The sequence below is a fragment of the Siphateles boraxobius genome, unplaced genomic scaffold, assembly GCF_051911475.1.
Source record: "Siphateles boraxobius isolate OS27281-9 unplaced genomic scaffold, OSU_SipBor_1 65, whole genome shotgun sequence".
NCBI classification, from domain to species: domain Eukaryota; kingdom Metazoa; phylum Chordata; class Actinopteri; order Cypriniformes; family Leuciscidae; genus Siphateles; species Siphateles boraxobius.
The window spans coordinates 2,350,616-2,368,826 of NW_027509192.1; the positions used below are offsets into that span (position 1 = coordinate 2,350,616).

The following is an 18,211-nucleotide window of genomic DNA, read 5'->3' on the forward strand; positions in this document are numbered from 1 at the left end:
CCGCGCAGTCAGTGCTCGGTGTCAAAGCACGGTGCGCGGATCGCAGAACGCTTCGGAGAGAGAGAATTATTAAATATATGGTGCATTTCTCCGTGGACTTTCTGCACAACAGTCACTCTTTGAGTTATCCGAGTAAAGCAGTCTACAAGGAAAAAAAACATGTGCAACACAGAGGAGAGGTGAGATGATATACGATTGCATTTTTTTTTTTTACAGTCGTGCAACATTTTAATTTCATGCACATACTGGAAAAGATTTCGCAGCTGATGACTATTATGATTATTTTATATATATTTTAACGTGCCATTAAAATATAGTGTTTTTAAATAATATTTAATAATTCAGAACATATATACATGTTATCGTTTTCTAATATTACATGTTCTTGTAATGAAAATTGTAATGTATACATTTATGTATTGTTTATATATATATATATATATATATATATATATATATATATATATATGTATAGAGAGAGAGAGAGAGAGAGAGAGGCTATTATAAAAAATATACAAAATTAAATATATAAAATATCAATGATATTTACAATACTATTTTATATTATATTTAGTTTGATATAAAGATGTGATGTATGTAAATTATGAATGGGCAGGATTTTATTGTGATGTACTGAAGGATCAGACTCCGACTGTGATAAAAGGGGATTTAATGTCAGCAGACAGACGAGTGTGAGAGACACTGCTATAAATATTTCATCCATAACCCCATCAACTCAATTAGGATTCATGAGCTTGTATCAGGACTGTTGATGCCGACCAAATCTCACTGTCCAGGAGATAATTCGTTTTTCCCAAACAATCTAATTTCCTACCCTTGTAATTTTCTCATTTGAATTGAGGATGGAAACCCAAGCACAGATCACTTGCAAGGATCCTGTTATGAAACTCTAGACACTATCAGCGGTTGTTTTCATTGAAATGTTTGTTTTTGTAACAATATTAGCACTAGTGCAGGTGAGAGCAATGAACCATATTTAACCTGAGATTTAAGGTATTCTGAGTGAGGAAAAATGGGGACAAAACATTACATAAGCTATAGTTCCTAGAAAGCTCTGTTGTTTATCTGCAATATCTTTGCAGTGTCCCTGTTTATAGACCCTACCAACAATTCAAACATCATGTTTAAATTAGTGCACCATGCATTTTCCATTAATGTTTCCTCGCCGGTCACAGAATGACATCCCAAAATCCATCCGCACTCACATTTCATGCGACGTCCTATTTCTCAACATCACGTTCTGTTCGTGTTTTGGTTGTTTTACTTGGACTCCATCCAGACCATCAATGTTAAAAAGAGAAACACTTTGCAGAAGAATGTGGCAGAGCTAAACCTCTGGCAAAATAGGAACATCAGACTTGTTGTCAAAGAAGGTCACTTGCTTGCTGAGGATTTGTAATCTGATATGTGAAAAACACAAACCTGCCATATCTCTCCTGGTCAGGGATTGGTCTAAAACACGTTCACTGTTAGTTGAAGGTCGGTCGTCACCTTTCGTGCCTCTCTGTATAGCCAAATGATAACTGTTTTCCTGGAAGACTCGCAGTATCCTGTTTGGTTTTGACTGTTTCCTGGTTGTTCTCCAAACACTCAGCAGAGCCTGTAATTACTGCACTAAACATTAACCCGAATCCCGGTCTTTAAACAGATCCGGACTATCACTCTGTGGTCCTGGAGGTCAACTGGAGTCAGGAATGATCTTTAATTTTAGTGGAATTATGTTTAGTGGAACAAATTTAGTGGAACTACTTTCTCAGTAACAAAAAATTGACCTTTGGATTGTTTAGGGGATATATTCTGCTTTTGGACTGAATCAAACATTATCCTTAACTTATATTACTATTGTTCATAACCTGGATTTTTTTTTTTTTAAACCTACAGACATGCATGATAGTTTAAAGTCGGCATGAAACGTAAGTTGTGAAAGTTCTTTCTTCCCTATTGTGACTTATATCCGAGTGAAGCAGCTTCTCGAACGAGAAAAAAATGATTTTGACCATGGGAATTGATAAGATCATTGGATGGTTGTGGTTTGCTATTGGTCGATCTCATGTGAGTGACAGGTTGCCCCGCCCTTGCGCCAGTAAACACATCATCAGAGGAAAGTTGATGTCACTGCAAGAAGGAAGGAAGGATACAGTATTTTGTTTAAAGATTATAAAGGCACATGAATTAAAAGAATGATGTGCCAGGATAAGTCATTTATAATAAATACTGCAGTATTCCATAGAAAAAATTAAAATTCGCCATTTCGATTTCCCGTCTTTTTGAGGAAAGTGTGCTATTACTTTGCCAAGCGAACAAACTTACGATTTCCACCTGCTAAATGACAAAACATAACAAAAATTCCCATTATATCACCAGAATATGAAGCATAACCTAGCAACGCTCTAGCAGCCACTCAAGATATTCCTAGTTAACACATAGCAATCTAATGCACACTCGACGGCTCCATTGTGATGTCGATCGAGTCCTATATGTTAAATGAATCCAAGAAAGTCCCACTGTTTCAGTTTCTTTTATTTTTAGCTGGCCTGAATCTGTTTTGATCCAGAGCGTATAATCAGAGACGGTGGAGGGGAGGAAAGTGCTTGAATGTCAGAGGGTGAAAGTGTCTGCTTTCAAAACAAGCTGACATTTCACTCGCAGATACCCAGCGCCCTTTACAGAGACCAGGAGAAGAGAACCAGCAAAACAAGAGCATCTCAAAAGTGCTTTTAAAAACCTGTTTTACTAGTTCTTTGTACTCAAGTAAAGATAGTCTGTCTGTAGGGTTACCAAAAAGGAAAGTAACAGCTTCACCTGTTTTTTTATGTGGTCACCATGCAGCTTATGTCTCCTGGGTTACATGTTCGGTTGCCAGGGCAAGGAAACCACTACGCCCTTCTTTCATTTGCCTGCTGGGTAATCTGGCTCATGAGACTTGAAAACAATCCATCCAAGCTGACAGCAATCCATGACAAATGAATTGGCTGTTCGAAAAAAGGCAATTAATTTGTCATGGATTGCTGTCAGCTGATAATAGCATACAATATCAATGTTCTGTTTCCAGATCAGCTTATTGCCAATACGCGAGTTCATATTCCTATCTAGCTTATTATAAACAGGGATGTTTTGAAAATCAGGAATTTTCTAGAAGGCTTTCAATCATGAGAGATTTTCGCTGACAGTGTACGCCCTGGCTTCAGATGAGATATCCGATCCAAAGATCTCCCAGTATGTCATGGGTACATAAATGTCTGTTATTACCATCTCTAAAAGCCAGTGCTGTAACTCAAGCCCGCTGGGATGTCAAATGGTCTCAGCCAAGCTGCTATTTACAGACTTGTTTTCACGTCATGTGCTTGTTTGTGATCTGTGCGAACTGCCTCCCTTCTGTCTAGTTGAAAGTGAAACATCCATCTCTAAGAACCAAAATTAATTTGACAATATTTTCATTTTAAGAATCAAATCCATCAGCTGATGCTGATGATTGCAAAATATTAAATGATTAATTGGCCTGGCCTATAGATCGGTCTAACACTAAATTATAGATCGATTTGATGAAATTGAATTGATTGATCAGACTAAACAAAATTATATTAGCTGAATTCCATATTAGGACAAAAATTTCTTCCAAAAAAAGTGCTCCCATAGAGCGAGATATACTAAACAGGGCAAATTAGCATGAAAACACAATTCCAAAAAAGCGCCGATGGGAGACACAGCCGGATCATTTTCATAATCCATAGTAATTTCCAAGCAATCTACCAAGAGCAGCGCAAATTAGTGTCAGGTTTAACTTTATTTTGGGAGGTAAATAATGGCGCAGATGCCAAATACCATTGACTAGCGCAAACCTTAGTACATCACGTTGCATGATTCATTTAAAAACTCTCCTTCCCATAAATGTTGCGTCTGAAAGGGAAACTCTTAAAAATGCACATGCAATAAGGTCAGCCGCAAAAATAACCCTGTCCACGCCTATTCAGCGCTAATTAATCACTGCGTGTGTTAAGTAAATCCTGACAGTAGTTTTTTAACGGCAAAAGATCGTTTGTGTTGGCGCAAGCTGTTAGTAATTCTGGCCCATAGTCTGTAATCGGAGAACTGAGCGCTAATGTGAAAACAGAGCGGCAGAAAACATGACAAGGTGACAGTGTTTGATAAGGCATAAGAACAGATATATATAGAGAGAGAGAGACAACATTTCAGTTAAGCAGACAGCCAGATTGGTTTATGCTGTTGGCAAGATGGGTATATCTGTTATCGGCTGGCACTCTGAGTCCTGCGCCAAAATGCGTCATGAACTTAAATCATGACATCGACAAACAGAGCGAAGGTAGTTTTTAGAAGCACATGCCAATTTTAGTTAAAAGCACCAGACAGAAACTGTGTTAACCTTACACAGCTATGACATATTTTCTTTTGGTATTCTGTGTTGTAGTTGTGCCGTGCTTGGCTCGAGGCAGCGGGCTCCAGGGCCTCTGTGGTGCTCCTGATGCCCCTCTCCCACTAACGAAGATCCCGGGTGGGCGAGGGACGGGCAGGGATCTCCCTCACAGCGTACTTCACAAGGTAAGAACACACACACAGTCTGAATTGTTGTTCGCTTTTGTATGAACGTCAAAAACAAACATTCTAAAATATGCAAAGTCACTACAAAGGGAGTTATTCTCTATATCAGTGCGCAGTTTCTGGACACCCTGAAACGCATCTTCAGTTTTCTTCTGGGAACTTAGACTTCACAATAAATAATAAAATAATGTAAATAATTCCCAAGGCATATGCAAAAAAAGGGGCGAGGCCTGGTTGAGTTGCGTTAGTAGTGTGTTAAAACTCGCAGTTATGGTAATGGGCGTGACATTTCCCCAAATACGCTCAAAACGGTTGACCAATCAACACAACACACTGGTCCATCCGACCAGAGGGCATTGCACATTTCAGAAGGCGTGGCTACATAAAGACTGGAATTAAACATACTGACAGTTACTGACAAGACTGGGAAGAGAGGTGCTGCAACAATGTCAAATATGTGAAAAAAATACGTGTTTTTGAAAAATCAAGCACCTATTTTCTGTAGACCTCAAAAACAAGACTGAAAAGGGATATATTAATTTATCAATACTTACTAATAGTACAGGTAGTACACATAATGGGTTCATCTCAGTTTGCTACTTTACTGACCTGTAAGGCTAAAAACCCTGTACAGTAAATTAATACATTAGTCACTAAGAGTCTGGGGCAGCAAGCCATACCATTTCCAAAAAACATACACAGACAACCAGCCCAAGGGAGGAGACGGGTGTGAAGAGATCTGTTTTTTTTTTGTCTCATAGCTCTGTACAATATTTACAGATAGTTTCCATCTGGCCTACTTATGGACGGTGTTGGCGCTCGGTAATCGAGCTCGGGATACACCTGACCGCGGCGTGTGTGACACTATAGATGTCAGCACTGTCTGTGCAGACATGTGATCATCTCAAAAGGTTAAGAGGTTTAGGATCTGTGAAAAGATCTATTGTTCAAGTCCCTGTTGGCTGCTCTTCAGCTCATTTATATCGATTGATTTTGTTTAAATGTTCTACTCTGGCTTTAGATATTTAGACAAAAACCAATTGAAAATCGACAGGATTACTGCAGGTTCATTACTGAAATGAATCCCAAAATGCTGGGTATTTCCAACTTCATATTAATGGGATACATGTTGCAATACAGATGTTAGAAAACAACGCAGTGTAATCGACCGATAATAATTGGATCGATTCGCGATTAAAAGAGTGAATATCTCTCTTGCACAGTTACTTTTTTTAGAACTCCTCAGAGAAGCATCTGAGAACTGGTTCTTTCAAGGCTGTTTTCAAGAGTTTACAATAATGTTAATAACCGTAATAATATGCAATATTGTAAGAAAAGTAATGCATATGTGTCCTCCAGGACGACAAGCTGACAGTGACTCAGGCGGGATCAGTAAGTGGAGCGCCTCCAGTCCTGCACTTCCAGTACCAGTTGAGCGAGCGACGAATCTCCAGCTGGGACACGGTTCTTTCAGACGATGCCCTCTACCTGGAAATCCCCGCTGGAGCTCTCCACAATGGCAGCAAAGAAGGGTACGTTGGGTTCATAATCTGTCTATATTGAAGTTGACAGTGTATCCGTCGGTCTCTACATGGTTCGGCTTTAACTGACATTTTTAGGTCACCGTAGAACAAACGGCTGGTTTAATTTTAGTCAAAAGCAGCTCGAGTTGGTTTTCCGTGTAATGTTTCATCACTGGTATGAGGCTGTGAAAGATGAAGCCGCTCTTGATGATAGTTCATCCAGTAATTTCTCATTTGGATTGGTCATGTGCTGTCTTTGAGGTCACTGCAGGCATTAGAACAGAGTGTTTTACCTTCAACAAGCAGGTGGTGGACTGTCAGAAAGCATTAACTTTGTGTGTGTGTGTGTGTGTTCTGACTGAAGTTGTTCTGTGGCTAGTACATCTGCATTATTACATAAGATTCACATTATGTAAAAGCAGCAGTGCGTCACCATCTCTCTCTCTCTCTCTCTCTCTCTCTCTCTCTCTCTCTCTCTCTCTCTCTCATTACTCTGCAGTTTCACCAGGCTTCTGGAGTTTGCAGAGGAGCAGTTGAAAGTCAGCTATGTGTTCCTGTGGCTTCACAAAAACAGAGACGATCGATGTAAGAAACATTTAAACACATATAACAATATAAATTCTGTTATCATTTACTCACCCTCATATTGTACCAAACCAGTATGAGTGACTTACTTTCTTCTGTGGAACTCAACCAAAGATTTTTCCCCCATAACGGAAACTGAGGCTATAACCACATTAATCCGGATACATTTGAAATCTGTATCTTTAAAAAAAATTATAATAATAATTCTCTTTGTTTTAGCCTTTCGTGCACACTGAGATTGAATATTATCTGGTATAAGTTTTGTCTTTTTGAATACTGTCACCCAAGTGGATACATTTGAAAACTGTTTTCATGGTGTAGTGTGAACAGTTTTTAGTCATGCATATTGTACCTATATACTCCATATCTATAGATGTATTGGCATTGTTGTGCCTGCTATTCACTTACATAGTATTTCTAAAGATATTTGTTACTTCATACAATCTTCATATCACATAGCTGCAAAGATGATTATGATTACTTACAATTGCTGTCCTGTGGCAAAACATGTGTAATTGCGTTTTATACCATACATTGTCTGCTGATTTTGAGTGACCTTGAAACACCAGTAAATGGTTGGAAATTTTGCTAATAAACGATCATTCCAGAAGAATAGCATGAGAATATTATGCCTTATCGCTCAGTATTATCTCAGTGAGCTTTTATGAGGTTTAATTTAAGCATTTTCACATTTTTCAGTGTGGACAAGCAAATTTTGTAAAACACTTAAAGCTAGTTTGGAGGGAGTGTGTTATGTAAGGTGTAATGTACATCCAGCCGGTGGTTCTCTCAAAATAACCCCGACAGGATTCGCATCGGGGTCTTGAATTTGATCAGCCTTAAAGGAGTTATTTTGAGAGAACCACCGGCTGGATGTACATTATCCCGCTTATTACACAGCTACTTGCCACATAAGTAAATAATTAGACACGAAATATTGATCTGTGTTGAAATATTTAATTAGGTCTTTAAACGCAAAGCTTCCGCGGAGAGAGCAGTTGAAGCACGGCAAGTTTAAACTAAACGGACATTTAAGAGATACGGTATACATTCATATAACTTATTACACAGCATTTCGCCACATAAATAATTATGGGGATAAGATATATTGTTTTAAAATCGTACCTGTTTGTGTCTCAATAGTCACAAAATGGCAGCAGCTGCGTTTGTATGAAACAAGAGAGAGCCAGTCCACGATACTGGATGGCATAATTAAATAACTGTACACAAAATATTGATTCGACTGGGTTTTAATATTTTAGCTCACCAAACGCAAAACTTCCACGAAGAAAATTTTTTCCTAGATGGCGTATGGCACTGCTGACTTCAGTGACCCGGATGAGCCTGAGTTATCTGCTTTGTGCGGTTGTTATCTGGGAATAATTTACAGCTGGCTGGCACTATTGACCAATCAGAATCAAGTATTCTACAGAGCCGTGTAATAAGAAATGAAAATGACATTTTCAATATCCGGATTCATGTAGACGTAGCCTGAGGTTGTCGAACTCAAAAATTATGGCTTATCCGTATGACTTGTGCACTGTTATGCTTTTTTCTTTTGGTGTCCTTTTTTAGAGCTTGACAGCCCCATTATGATTTATGAACAATCTGCAAAAAAGAAAGTCATATGGGTTTGCAACAACATGCTGAGTAATTATGACAGAACCTTCAATTGGGTTATCTAATATTTTTAAACTGGATAATGAATCAAATACTAACCATAGTTCAGTAAATAATGAACTGTCTTTGTCTCCACTTGTGCAGTGTCCATTATGAAGACCTTCCACTACATGGGTTTTGAGGTGGTGAAACCGGGTCACCCGCTGGTGCCGGCCCGGCCCGACCTTCTCTTTATGGTCTATTCCATAGACAGCAGTAGTTCTGATGAAGAGTGACCATCACACTCTCACTCACTCTTAAAATCCCCCCACCCCTCTTGCTGCCCGTCTCTGTTCCCCCTTCATACCTCTGCATCAAAGTGACTTTTAGGACAGGGGTTGGGGCGAAGCTGGGCCATCTAACACTCTGATTGGTTCAGTTTTGGTTATTAACCCACCAATCGATTCTGATTGGTGGTTCCATCAGCAGGAGGTGGGTTGGTGCTAAAGCAGAAATCCAACATATCCTCTCTGTTAATCATCATATATCAAACTGTCTATACTGTTGTGTACTCTTATGTATGGAATATTCAGATCAGGATACAGATCGCAGACATGGTAGTAATACTTTTTACAGAAGGGAATGCATTTGTAATTGATTGTAAACTGTTTTCAGTGGCTGATGGTGGTGAAATCAGGAATTTATTTGTTTATTCCAGTTTTGACACTCTTCTTTAGGAGTTTCAGCTGTAACTTTCACTAGTTCACCGTACTCAGAGGAAGCAAGCCGAATAGCTCTCGGTAACTCGGACTCAACTCACTTCAACAGCACAATTACATCTTAAAACACTTGTTAGAATTTATGCTGCGTTCCATACAACTTCGAATTTTTGAAATCCTACTTAGAGAAGTGGTAAAAAACACACTTGAAGTTGGACTTTTAGCTTCGAAAATAACAGATGGCACCTGAGAGGTGCAGACAATGCTAAACATTCACTTTTACGCAAATAAAACACATCGATAAGTCAGTTTCCGAATAATATTACCAAGAAACGTTGCAGTGACGTGTAAAACATATTAAATTACCCTTACTGTTGATGATCTTGCATCTACAACATGACAGCTAGCATTTCACATTACCGTTTTGTTTTTATGTCATCAGAATGTCTTTATTTTTGAAAGTCAAAGAGATTACGTACAAAAAAGATCTCGCATTAAACATGGGATGGAACGCAGCATTCTACATTGTATCATTCCAGACCCCAACAATGCACTTGAGTGTGAGTTTTAGTTTAGGTTTGTTTAGTTGACATTTTTCTCAGTCTGGTTTTGAGGTTTGCTTTTCACAGATTCTTTGAGTAGAAGTTGTTCAATTAGGTCTGTTGCTTTTATTTCTTTTAAAATGAAGCCAGACCTGAAAACTTCTAGACGCATGAGCATGTTTGTGATGAAATCATTTGAGTTTTAAGGTCCTGGTATCCTCATTTTTATTTAGGGAGATGCATAGACCAGATGTCTTCTACATGAGTCTTACCATAGTCTACACACATTTTGTCTTCACCATCCCAAACCCACAGGAACATGAGAGCAAACCAACCCCACCCTCTGCCCCTCAGGGGCTTTACACAAGCACTTCAGGAAAACACAAGCAATTCAGCCCACGGTGCATTGCACATCCATTACAGAGAGATGTACTTTGAGCCGTCAAGATGTCTTGCAGTGTTTAGTGAACTTGACACACTTGCCAAAGATAATGGTCTCCATTCAAAGCGAAAGCCTCAAGTTTCATTCAGATAAGACTGGTGAACCTACCGTAGCAGCACCTTTAGATTGCAGGCTCGGTCCCGGCGTAGTCAGGTAAAACATGCAAAAACATTCCCTGGAGCGGAAGCCTCTGTTTCTTTGATTCTTGGTCATCTCTGTGGAAATTTGGTGCAATGAATTCAGTTCTGTATACTTCTCAGCAGGGTGGCCTTTAGGTTTTGCATGTGTAAATAGACCTTACCTTTCCTCATGGGCTGTGACAATAAGCTTTTAGAGAATGTTTTTTGTTCATCCACTTAAATTTTAATTTTTATCTATATGATTTTATTTTGTCTATATTGATTGTTTTTTTTGTAGTGTAGAAATTAGAGTAAATCAGATATCATTTATTGACAATCTACACTTGTATACCTTGAACTTTTTCCTTTATGTCCAAATAAAACACGTGACAAAACCAAACTTTATGACTTACCTGTTTGTTTGTTTTTTCCACAAATAAAATCAATTGGACTATTCTAGGATTCCTTGCGTGAACTGAAAGGAGAAATAAAATTAAGTTATGGATGTTGAATAAAGCAAGTACATGTTTGCTAAGGAAAAATGTGAACTGAACAAATGTTGAACTACTGACACTAGACTAAAGTTAATGTGATAAATGTGCTTACCCTCTTTTGGATATTCTAAGAAAAATGATTCTTTCAAGTTGTTATTCACTGAAAAAACAACCAATAATACTGAATCTGTTAAGTATATTTATCATAATTAAGATTTGATTGTTATTGATGATAGTACAACTTAGTTGATGAGAAATAGTCATTCAGAATGTTAATAAGCTGTCAGGCTTCTAAAACAAAACTACATTTCCCATCATTCTCTGGCAAGACAAAAATAAAATACATAAGAGCATAAACAACACATCAAATATGCATGGCAAAACTAATTAGTCATTATAAAACGTTCATGTTCATGAAGTAACTGCATTTTATGAGAAATAACCATAATAAATTGCTTAACTGCAATTGTTTCTCGTTTTTACATATTTCCTATTTATTTCATTTTACCAGACAATGAATGAATACTGGCCTTGTTTCGTAGACAGGGCTTAGATTAAACCAGGATTGGACCTTATTTAAATTAGGAAATTTAAGTCTAAAATAAAATAAATTTATTTTTATAAAAGTCCCTTAAAAACATTACTGGTGTGCATCTTGAGACAAAACAATGACACATTTTAATGTCAGTGCAAGTTACTTTTAGTTGAAACAGCTCAAACATGCATTTTAGTTTTATACTAGCTTAAACCTTGTCTGTGAAACCGGGGTAGGCTATATATATATTAAAAAATATATAAATCCTTTAGATTATCAAAGTTTAGGAATACATTAACCTCAAAGCAAACACAAATTGTAATAAACTACCAAAACTCTAAATATTTGCTTGGTTATTTCTCAACCTTACTTGAATTTGTTCCTGACCATTAGACATGACATCATCTCCTTTGAGGTACCTTCAGAAACTGAAAGACTGACTGACACAAGCAGAGAGTCTGTCGCTATGAACAGAGCCGCGAGCCAGACGCACTTAACGATCCGTGCTGGGTTACATTACATCACAATAATCTCGTCCATTAAAATGACCTAAATCCTCTCAGCTGTGTGACACGTTAAAATTTCTCTGTTGCCGGGTTTCTCTGCAAGATTGTCGGTATGTTCAGGTCTGACCTCTGAGACAGTAATCCATTCGCGCGCTTATGCAACACGTGCCTATAATTTTCCCGCACTTCTTAGAAAGCCCACAAAATTCGTCGAGTCAGTGACGAGGTTCCATTAAGCCTTAGAAGAAAAGAATGCTAAAAATCATTAATGGTGAGAGAACATTGTGCTTGGTACGTTTTTCATCTTCAAACCAAACTTGGGTCTTCAGCCGACAAAGTTTAAATCCCGTTTTTTGCAAAGGTTATCTAGGCGAAGAAATACTTATAGTCTCAGCCCACACCAACCTGAAAACTCATGGTTACACAACACTTACATTAGAGGCATACATTTTCAGATTAACGCTTTTACATTTAATCTATTATTTTACATACACCACCAGCTGTGGGACGTTAAGTGAGGAAACTTCTAGAATTACATTACCAGACACATTAGATTATCAGAAACAAAACAACCCAGTTCAACTTTTTGTTTTGTGTTTAATAAAGAAAATGACAGATGAACAGACAGAGCAATATGAATTTCTTTAGGAATCCCAGCGGGCTTTTGAAATTTAATAGAAAACAAGTGCAGGTGTTTTATTTGTCTTTCTCCTTCTGTTCTTTCTCTTTCTTGTCCTTCTCCGCTTTGGCCTCTTCAGCCTCGTGTTTCTTGATGAGTTCTTCCACTTCCTTCTGCTTGAGGACTTTGATTCTGGTCTTGCCGTTCTCTCGTGTCAGTGTGGCGATCTCCACTGCAAAGATCAGCAGAAAAAAATGAGGGAACATAATCAATGTTTTTCCATGAAAGTAGATTTTGAATCTACTGAAGCAACATCTTTAAAGGGATAGTTTCACCCTTAAAGGGTTAGTTCACCCAAAAATGAAAATTCTGTCAGTATTTACTCACCCTCATGTTGTTCCAACCCCGTAAGACCTTCGTTCATCTTCGGAACACGAATTAATATATTTTTGATGAAATCTGAGAGCTGGATCACTCCTCCATAGGCTTCTTCAGGGATTGAAACTTGCCAGCCCCGAAAAGTTATTAAAGACATTGTTAAAATAGTCCAAGTGACTACAGTGGCTCAATCTGAAGTTTATCAAACAACGAGAATACTTTTTGTGCGCAAAAACAAACAAAAATAACGACTTTATTTCAACTATTCATTTCCTTCTCTGTGGGCCTCGAGTCAGTTCACTAGTGTAAAAGCGTAAGCTTCTGTTGTTGTACACCACACGCATCACACACATGACCAGCGTCGGCCAATACTGAGCCTGCGTGTGACGTAGCTCTACGCAATCATACTAAGTTAACTGACTAGAGGCCCAGAGAGAAGGAAATGAATAGTTGAAATAAAGTCGTTATTTTTGTTTGTTTTTGCGCACAAAAAGTATTCTCGTCGCTTGATAAACTTAAGATTGAGCCACTGTAGTCACTTGGACTATTTTAACGATGTCTTTAATAACTTTTCGGGGCCGGCAAGTGTCAATCCCTTAGAAGCCTATGGAGGAGTGATCCAGCTCTCAGATTTCATCAAAAATATCTTAATTTGTGTTCCGAAGATGAACGAAGGTCTTGCAGGGTTGGAACAACATGAGGGTGAGTCAATACTGAAATTTCATTTTTGGGTGAACTATCCCTTTAAATGAAAATTCTGTCATAATTTACTCACCCTCATGTTGTTCCAAACCTGTATGAATTTGTATCTTCTGCTGAACACAAAAGAAGATATTTTAAAGAATGTTGGTAACCAAACAGTTGATGGATCCCTTTACTTCCATAGTAATTTTTTTTTCCATACTGTGGAAGTAAAGGGGTCCATCAACTGTTTAATTACCAACATTCATTGAATTCATACAGGTTTGGAACAAGGGTGAGTAAATTATTACAGAATTTTCATTTTTGGGTGAAACTATCCCGGCTTTAAGACTTTCATAGATTAAAACATTTTGTATCTGAATAGTTATTTAAATAGCAACAGCTATTGAGAGTCATATACATTGTTATTGTAAGCCCATTTATGCTTCAAAGTAAAAAAAAAAAGAAAGAAAGAAAGAATTGAGATATTTAAAACAATTTTAAAAAATGCATTAAAGTAAAAAGTAAAAAAACTTAAAAAAAGATTTCTTATTCATGCACTTGGTAATTGATTAACATTTTTGAATAAAAAAATGAATAGGTAATTGCGAATTCATGTCACACTGTTTTATTGTTAAGAAGAGTGTGTTGTTGCATGTCACTGTGGTTCAGCACGTGAGCAGCTGCATTAGCTGAGAGCTCAGATGGATTGTGGGTCTGTATATTGTTACATGATCATTCATAATGCAGAAGTCTGCTCTCCACCAGACTGCCTCAATCTACCAGCCTCGTATGCACGCTAAAACATTTATTCCATCTCCATCTTCCCAAACACACACACACACCTTTCTCTGCTGAGAGCTTGCTGACGTCCATGGTCTTGTTCAGCACTTTGACGGCGAGAGCGAGGGCAGCAGCCAGAGTCATCTCTCCTTCTTTATAGTCCTGCTTCAGCATCGACACCGCAGCCTACAACACACACACACACACACATTCATCTCAGAACTGATGTCATTAGTGTTCTTTTGTGATTACAGAACAGAAGTCTTGAATTGAGGACAGCATGTTGTTGCCATCTACTGGCTGAATCACGATATTATTAATCGATTAGTCATAGAATTAATAAAAACTGGTAACTGGTTCTTTTTAAAGAATCAAACTGATTCATGAAGCATTCATTTAAGAGGAACGTGCCACTCAACCCCAAACAAACAAAATTATATTTGACACTATCTACATGAATAAACATGAATTCAGAAATCATTCTAATATGATGATTTGCTGCTCAAGAAAAATTTCTGATTATTAATGTTGAAAAAACTTTTGTTGCCCAACATTTTTGTGGTAACTGATTAATTTTTTTCATGATTCTTTGATGAATAGAAAGTTCAAAAGAGCAGCATTTATTTGAATTAGAAATCTTTTGTTGCATTATAAATGTCTTTTCTGTCACTTTGTGAGAACAGAACTTTGTGGACGTGTATTCAGTATCAGCCTAGTGACTATATTTTAAATGAATCATTAAACCAAACGATTCAAATGAACTGAATCACTGATTCTTTCTAGCACTAGTTGGACAGTTTAAGCGTGTCACAAGTTGAAACAGCTTGAGAATCAGAATGTGTGTGTTTCACTCACTGCGCTGTTGTTTCCGATGCACGTGGCTTTCCAGCCTCCATAGTTTCCGCTGGGGTCACTCTGATAGAGCTGGAATCCGTAGTGCTTGTCCCATCCCATATACAGCAGAGACACACCGAAGGGTCTTTTACCTGATAACACACCGTTTTTATTCAGCAGCCCAAAACTTCACCAGGATCATGTTAGCAACAGATCAATAATGTTCTGATCTTGCCGTCATACCTCCAAACTGTGTGTAAGCCTGTTTGATGTCACACAGGGCAGTGACCAGCTGCTCACAAGGGATTGGCTCCTGATACTGCAAGAGGTACCTGCACACACATAATCACATACAATATGAATCCTGAGACTCTCATTTTTGTAAATTATTTTGTCTTTACCAGAAGTCAGAATGATGCTTCACGCACTCACCTCTGTGCGATGAGTCTCAGCTCGTTCGTGAGGACGTTGGCATCTGACGTAATTCCCGCCACACTGCATGCCATGTCTCTGCGTTACAGAATCACCACACACCAGTGTTGTTATTGTAATCTAGCACTAGCCAAAATCATTTTCAGCAATTAAAATAAAGCTGGAATTGAATAAAATATAAATGTTAGTTTAAAACTTAAATTTAAAAACATTGACAGCTTAAATAAGTTTAAGTCCTAAAATTATGTAACCTAAAACTTAAATCATAATAAAACTAAATTGAAATTAAAAAAAAATGTAATGACAAAAGCACATAAAATTACTCAAATTAAATTGAAAAATTAAACTTAGCCTAGACAACCAACTGAGATTATAAAGTAGAAGTACTAAAATTACAAAAACTTTAAAATCATAAGGCTAAATAGAAATATCTTTAAAAAAAATTAAGAAAGCACATAAAGTTACTAAATAAAACCTAACTTTAAAAGACCTTGCCTAATTACCTAAATAAAAGACAACAAACTAAAATTTACTTTAACCATCTGACAAAATTATTAAAACTTCAAAATAAAGCTACATAGAAATATTAAAAACAAAAATGACAACAGCAATACAATTACTAAAACTTAAAATGAAAACAAATTTAAACGAGCCTTAACAAATACCTGTAACAATTTTAAGAACTAAAACTTCAAAATAAAGCTAAATAGAAATATTAAAAACAAAAATGACAAAAGCAATAAAATTACTAAAACTTAAATTAAAATAAGATTAAACTTTGCCTTTACAACAAACTGAAATGAGTTGTAGTTAAAGTACTCAAATTAATAAAACTTAAACTTAAAAATAAGGCTAAATATAAATATTAAAAAACAAAAATGTATCATCAATAAATAGTCAAATAACACTGCCATTCCATAGAGATTTCTCAAGCACAGTAATGTAATTAATCTACACATTAAATATTAATACAATTCCTCCTATATCAGAAATAATAAAACTCCTTGCTTATGAGTTGAAAAGCCATGATAATCTAGTTATTTGAGTTCAGGTAATCGTGAGAATGATTTTAAAGGCCACATAAATGATTTAACCCTGAAAACACGACTCACTCGTTGAGTTTGTAAATCTTCTCGGAGAAGAAAACCTCATCCAGAAGTTTGTGGATGTTCCTCCTCTCTGCCGCCAGCAACACGCCATCATTAGCCAGGATGCCCAGGCAGGTGCCAGCGTGCCCGATGGCCTCCATGGCATATTCTACCTGATACAGGCGGCCTGCCAACAACACAACACGCACACACACACCACATTTACAAGTGGCATGAAATCAGCATGTATAATAACAACAAATAATAAAACAGTGGATGTGGGGACTCTCACCCTCTGGGGAGAAGATGGTCGTTCTGGAGTCATATCTTCGAGACTGTTCAATTAAAACAAAAAGGAGTGTTTGTTTTATTTATTTTTTATTTTAACATATTGTTAATCAATAAACTGCATTAGAAATAGATCCACTAATAATGCAACACTTACCATAGTGCCCTTAAATAAAATATAACGTTACTCTGCAAACAGAAAGGAAAAAATGCTCAATTGATCAGTAATCAATTGCAAATAGAGGTTAAATGCATTATCATTAATAATTATATTATTTCTTAAATTAATAATTCGTTGATTTGTACTGCTATCATAATCTATAGAGCAACAGAATGAAACAGAAAGTAGTAGAAAGCAACAGAAACACGTACAAACACAAATCCAGCTCACAATATACACATAATTTATTATCATAAATTAATATAAATTAGATATTATGAAGCATAAATGTGGCATTTTAAGCTGCTTTCAGTTTCTCCTGTCTCCTGAATGTTTTAGCTTTAGCTTTAGCACCTGCACAACAGCATGAAGCAGCAACTTTTCATTTCATTTAAATGTATCCATCGCTCAATTAATCTCACATCATCTCAGCGCCTTGGACACGCACAGATTGCTTTGGTTTGTGATGGGCATCAAATACAGGATGTAAAATATAGTAAAATATTATTAATTTCATACCTAATGCCTGTGCTCGCGGTGCCTGTTCACTGTTGCGGCTCCGACTCCGCTAAAGATTCTCACTCCCGCGAGAAGCGCGTCCACTCTGGACTCACTTCCCTGCTGGGTCACGTGTGTTACGTGAAGCTCTCTGATTGGTTCCCTTCCTTCAGTGAGCGGTTTAGTTTGATTTTCAATGTAATTTAACGACATTTAAAATTGACTTGTAACAAGCGCTAAATTTAATTACTTTTCAAATGCCTTTCATTTATATACTTCAGTGCTTAACATAAGAAAATTCCTCATAATATATTATTTGATCAAAACGATGATATTCTAAGCAGAGTAAACGAATTTAAATATGAGAATAATAATTGTTTAATAATAAACAATTTAAATATGTGGCTAAAATCATGTACATATTTTTTCAGAAATTAATAACTGATCATTTACACTGTAGAAATGTGGAAGCTTTTCTGTGATGGATGCATTCACCAAGACACTGTTAGACTAATTAAACTAGTGAAAGTGTGAAATGTATTTTTGTTTATTTTGTGTGTTCACAGTGCCAAAAGTGCCGATTAGTTACTGAAACACTTCACATTATTGCCTGTTTCCAGGTGCTTTGTGCTGATGAGAGTGGCCAAGCTAGATCGAATATGCTCTACATCTAACAGAAATGACTAATTTCCACAGCGCCCCTAGTGTAAGGGAGGCGACATTACCATGCATTTTTTATCAATGTACAAATTATGAATATTTCAAAGAACTAATTCCAAAATGTATATCAAGTAAAATGTATGTCTTA

The 18,211-nt window shown here is 37.0% G+C and overlaps 2 protein-coding genes across 2 annotated transcripts; one reads left to right on the forward strand and one right to left on the reverse strand.

The window, feature by feature from the left end:
* Positions 1 to 2: 2 nt before the first annotated feature.
* Positions 3 to 10,507, forward strand: oaz2a (ornithine decarboxylase antizyme 2a). The gene is given in 6 exon segments (XM_077210172.1): positions 3 to 179; positions 4,448 to 4,499; positions 4,501 to 4,578; positions 5,938 to 6,110; positions 6,601 to 6,686; positions 8,451 to 10,507. Coding segments are annotated over 6 exon segments (540 nt in total). The 5' UTR covers positions 3 to 159; the 3' UTR covers positions 8,582 to 10,507.
* Positions 10,508 to 12,219: 1,712 nt separating this feature from the next.
* psma4 (proteasome 20S subunit alpha 4) lies at positions 12,220 to 17,528 on the reverse strand. The gene is made up of 9 exons (XM_077210175.1): positions 17,425 to 17,528; positions 16,903 to 16,934; positions 16,750 to 16,792; positions 16,482 to 16,644; positions 15,370 to 15,447; positions 15,181 to 15,269; positions 14,959 to 15,089; positions 14,166 to 14,289; positions 12,220 to 12,493 (listed from the first exon to the last, which is right to left on the reverse strand). The coding sequence occupies exons 2-9, from the start codon at positions 16,903 to 16,905 to the stop codon at positions 12,339 to 12,341; spliced, it is 786 nt and encodes a 261-aa protein (XP_077066290.1). The 5' UTR covers positions 16,906 to 16,934; positions 17,425 to 17,528; the 3' UTR covers positions 12,220 to 12,338.
* Positions 17,529 to 18,211: the final 683 nt, after the last annotated feature.